The sequence below is a fragment of the Fonticula alba genome (assembly GCF_000388065.1).
Source record: "Fonticula alba strain ATCC 38817 unplaced genomic scaffold supercont2.2, whole genome shotgun sequence".
Lineage (NCBI taxonomy): Eukaryota > Rotosphaerida > Fonticulaceae > Fonticula > Fonticula alba.
Genome location: NW_009242972.1, coordinates 3480603 through 3483175, shown reverse-complemented (window position 1 = coordinate 3483175; position 2573 = coordinate 3480603). Strand labels below are relative to the sequence as shown.

General features: G+C 61.3%; 2 protein-coding genes across 3 annotated transcripts in view; one reads left to right on the top strand and one right to left on the bottom strand.

Moving 5' to 3' along the window:
- Positions 1–1428, top strand: part of H696_01718 (hypothetical protein) — a 1497-nt gene extending 69 nt beyond the window's left edge. The window contains exons 2-7 of the mRNA XM_009495626.1: positions 84–242; positions 323–403; positions 484–564; positions 657–710; positions 887–997; positions 1092–1428. Coding sequence (XP_009493901.1) covers positions 114–242; positions 323–403; positions 484–564; positions 657–710; positions 887–997; positions 1092–1280 — 645 coding nt within the window. The 5' untranslated portion in view covers positions 84–113 and the 3' untranslated portion in view covers positions 1281–1428. The remainder of the gene's footprint in view (positions 1–83; positions 243–322; positions 404–483; positions 565–656; positions 711–886; positions 998–1091) is intronic.
- Positions 1429–1463: 35 nt separating this feature from the next.
- The window catches only part of H696_01717, a 1447-nt gene continuing 337 nt past the window's right edge, over positions 1464–2573 (bottom strand). The window contains exons 2-5 of one of the 2 annotated variants that reach the window (XM_009495624.1): positions 2405–2514; positions 2138–2314; positions 1771–2022; positions 1464–1678 (exon numbers count right to left, since the gene is read on the bottom strand). In XM_009495624.1, coding sequence (XP_009493899.1) covers positions 1567–1678; positions 1771–2022; positions 2138–2314; positions 2405–2514 — 651 coding nt within the window. In that variant the 3' untranslated portion in view covers positions 1464–1566. Of the gene's footprint in view, positions 2023–2137; positions 2315–2404; positions 2515–2573 lie in introns of both variants that reach the window. The other variant, XM_009495625.1, reaches the window with a different exon arrangement.

Genomic DNA, 2573 nt, shown 5'->3' with positions numbered 1-2573 from the left:
CTCCCCCTCCCCCTGCCCTCTGCCCCTTGCTCTCCACGGACATGTGCTGACACCTTCCCACTCCCTCTGGCCTGTATGCTCAGGTCCATCCATTTCAGCTCCGCAATCGGTCCATGAGCCGCTTCCTCCGCCAACTGAAAGACCGCTCGCTCCTCAACCATGCCGCCACTCTCCTGACCGCTGGGTCGTTCATCTACTTCGCTTACAGCGCGGCGTTCTCGCGCCTTGGCTTCATCATTTCGGTGCGCCTGACACCTTCAGCCTGCGAAGTTCGGCGCCGCTGTTACAGTTGGGGGGGAAATGCTGACCCCCTTGCCCGCAGGCCAACGGCCCGTCGATGCTCCCCACCCTGAGGGACGGCGGTGACTGGTACATCGGGGACACCTTCTCCGCTCGGCGCCGCGTACGTCCGCCACCTTTGGTCTTCCTTCTGTGCCCCTGCCTCGCTGTTGCCGCGCATCCACTCATCCCACATCAACGTAGCAATACAAGCTCGGGGACTTTGTCGCCGTCATCTCGCCCTATGATAAGACTCGGCTCCTTTGTAAGCGCATCACCGGAATGGTACGCTGTCGGGCACTTTCGTTCTGCGAATGCATCTCCCACCCTCCTGGTGCCGCTCCCCCTTGCCTGCCCTCCTGACAAACACACTGTAGCCCGGGGATGTGGTGGTCCGGGATCCAGAGTATCTTGGCGCGGCCACGGTCACGGTTCGTCCATCCCCCTTCCCCTCTTACTCTTTCTCCCCCTCCTCTTCTTCCTCTCTCTCTCTCTCCCTCTCCCTCTCTCCCCCCCTCTCTCTCTTCTTCTTCCTCTCCCAACAACTTGTCCACTCGTACATCTGTCTCGACCACCCCCATCCAAGGCTAACTCCCCACCTTGCTAGATCCCGGAGGGGCACATTTGGGTGACCGGAGACAATGTCAACGCGTCGGTTGACTCGCGTTTCCTCGGCCCCATCCCCGAGACCCTCGTTTTCGGTATCATTCGGGCGCGGGTACGTGTTCTTTCCTCGATCACATCCCCGGCCCTCTCTCCGCCCGTCTCTCTATGCCTCCTCCTCCCCCTGCCTGCTCTCACACTCGATGCAGATCTTTCCTTTCAGCCGATTCCGCCTCTTCGGGGACCATATCAACGACGCGACGGCCATCCATCTTCAGACAGTGGGCCACACTCCCAGCACGTCTGGCAAGCTGATCCTCGACCCGGCCCAAACCGGCGCCATGCCGGCCCAAAATGATCGGTGGACCTTTCGCTGGTTCGGTGACAGCGACAAGTAAGCGCAGACACACTGAGCATGCTCAAGACCCCTTCCCCCTTGTGAGGCACATGCGTCCAAGGCCCCCCGGTCGGCTGGCCGATCGGGCTTGCTACTGGCCTACTCCCTCGTGTCCTGCTCGTATCTGCCTCCCCCCCCCCCCTCCCCTCTCCCTCCCTATCCTCCTTCCTAACTCTACAATAGATTGCCATTGCCCAAAGTGCATGCTTTTCCTTGGCAGGTTGATTTATTCCGGAATTCACCAACAAGAGGAGGGAGAAGTCCCCCTCTGTTGGTGATTGTGGATCTCATTGGTCCTTGGAGAAGAGGGAAAGCACACCAAGCACCCCCACCAGAACAATCTTCAAGTAGGGGTAATCGTGCAGGGCCAGCGTCAAGAGCCCAGCCTTGGGTAGTTGCCTGGGCGGCGAGTAGAGCACCATGGTAAGTCAGTGAGCCCCCTTGCAAGAAGCGCCGATGGGCAGGATGGCGAAAGGCAACCAAAATCGCACCCACGAACCACGCCGACAATGTCGCCGGCATCGCGCTCCGAAGCACCCATGTTCAAAACCACGTCCAGGCGACTGGGCGGGGCCACTCCCGGCGGCGATGAGGCGGGTGCCTTGCTGGGCGCCCAGTGGGCCTTGAGCAGCGGCGCGGCAAAGGTCGACGCGTCAATCCACTCGACCCCCTTGCCATAGAGGGCGCGGTCGTCCACGCGATTGTTGTCGCCCTTGGTAAGGACCTTGGTCCGACCGGTATCGCTTCAGAAGGCAAAGGGCACCCCCCGGAAGTAGGCGGGTTAGCTCATTCGAGAGAGAGAGAGAGAGGCGGTGCAGGTGGCGATGAGATGGCTAGCAACTGGGCGCTCGGGCGCACCGGTCGACATGCACGCGCAGGACACGATGGACGATCGGGATGTTGCTAACCGGTGGTCCGCCGGGGTAGGACTTTTCGGAGAAGACCACAACATCACCCACGCGCAGGGGGTTTTTCTGAGAAGGAGACGACAGGAAGAGAAGGTCCCCACGGGCGAAAGCCGGCTCCATGGAGCCACTATACCCATTTCCGGGATGCGATCAAGAAAGGGGGCTCGGTGTCAGGGGCACGATTGGCGGAGTCCGGCACAGGGACGGCTGCACGCACCTGAGCACGACGACAATCGGACTATCCGTGCTACAGAGCAAGGACAGCCCCTTCCAGAGGGTGAGCGCAGCGGCCACGACATACAGCAAGTTCAAGCCCTGAGCAAGGGTCTGTCGGTAGGGCGAGCGTGACATCGGGCCGAGAGAGAGGGAGAGAGGAGCGGGGGGGG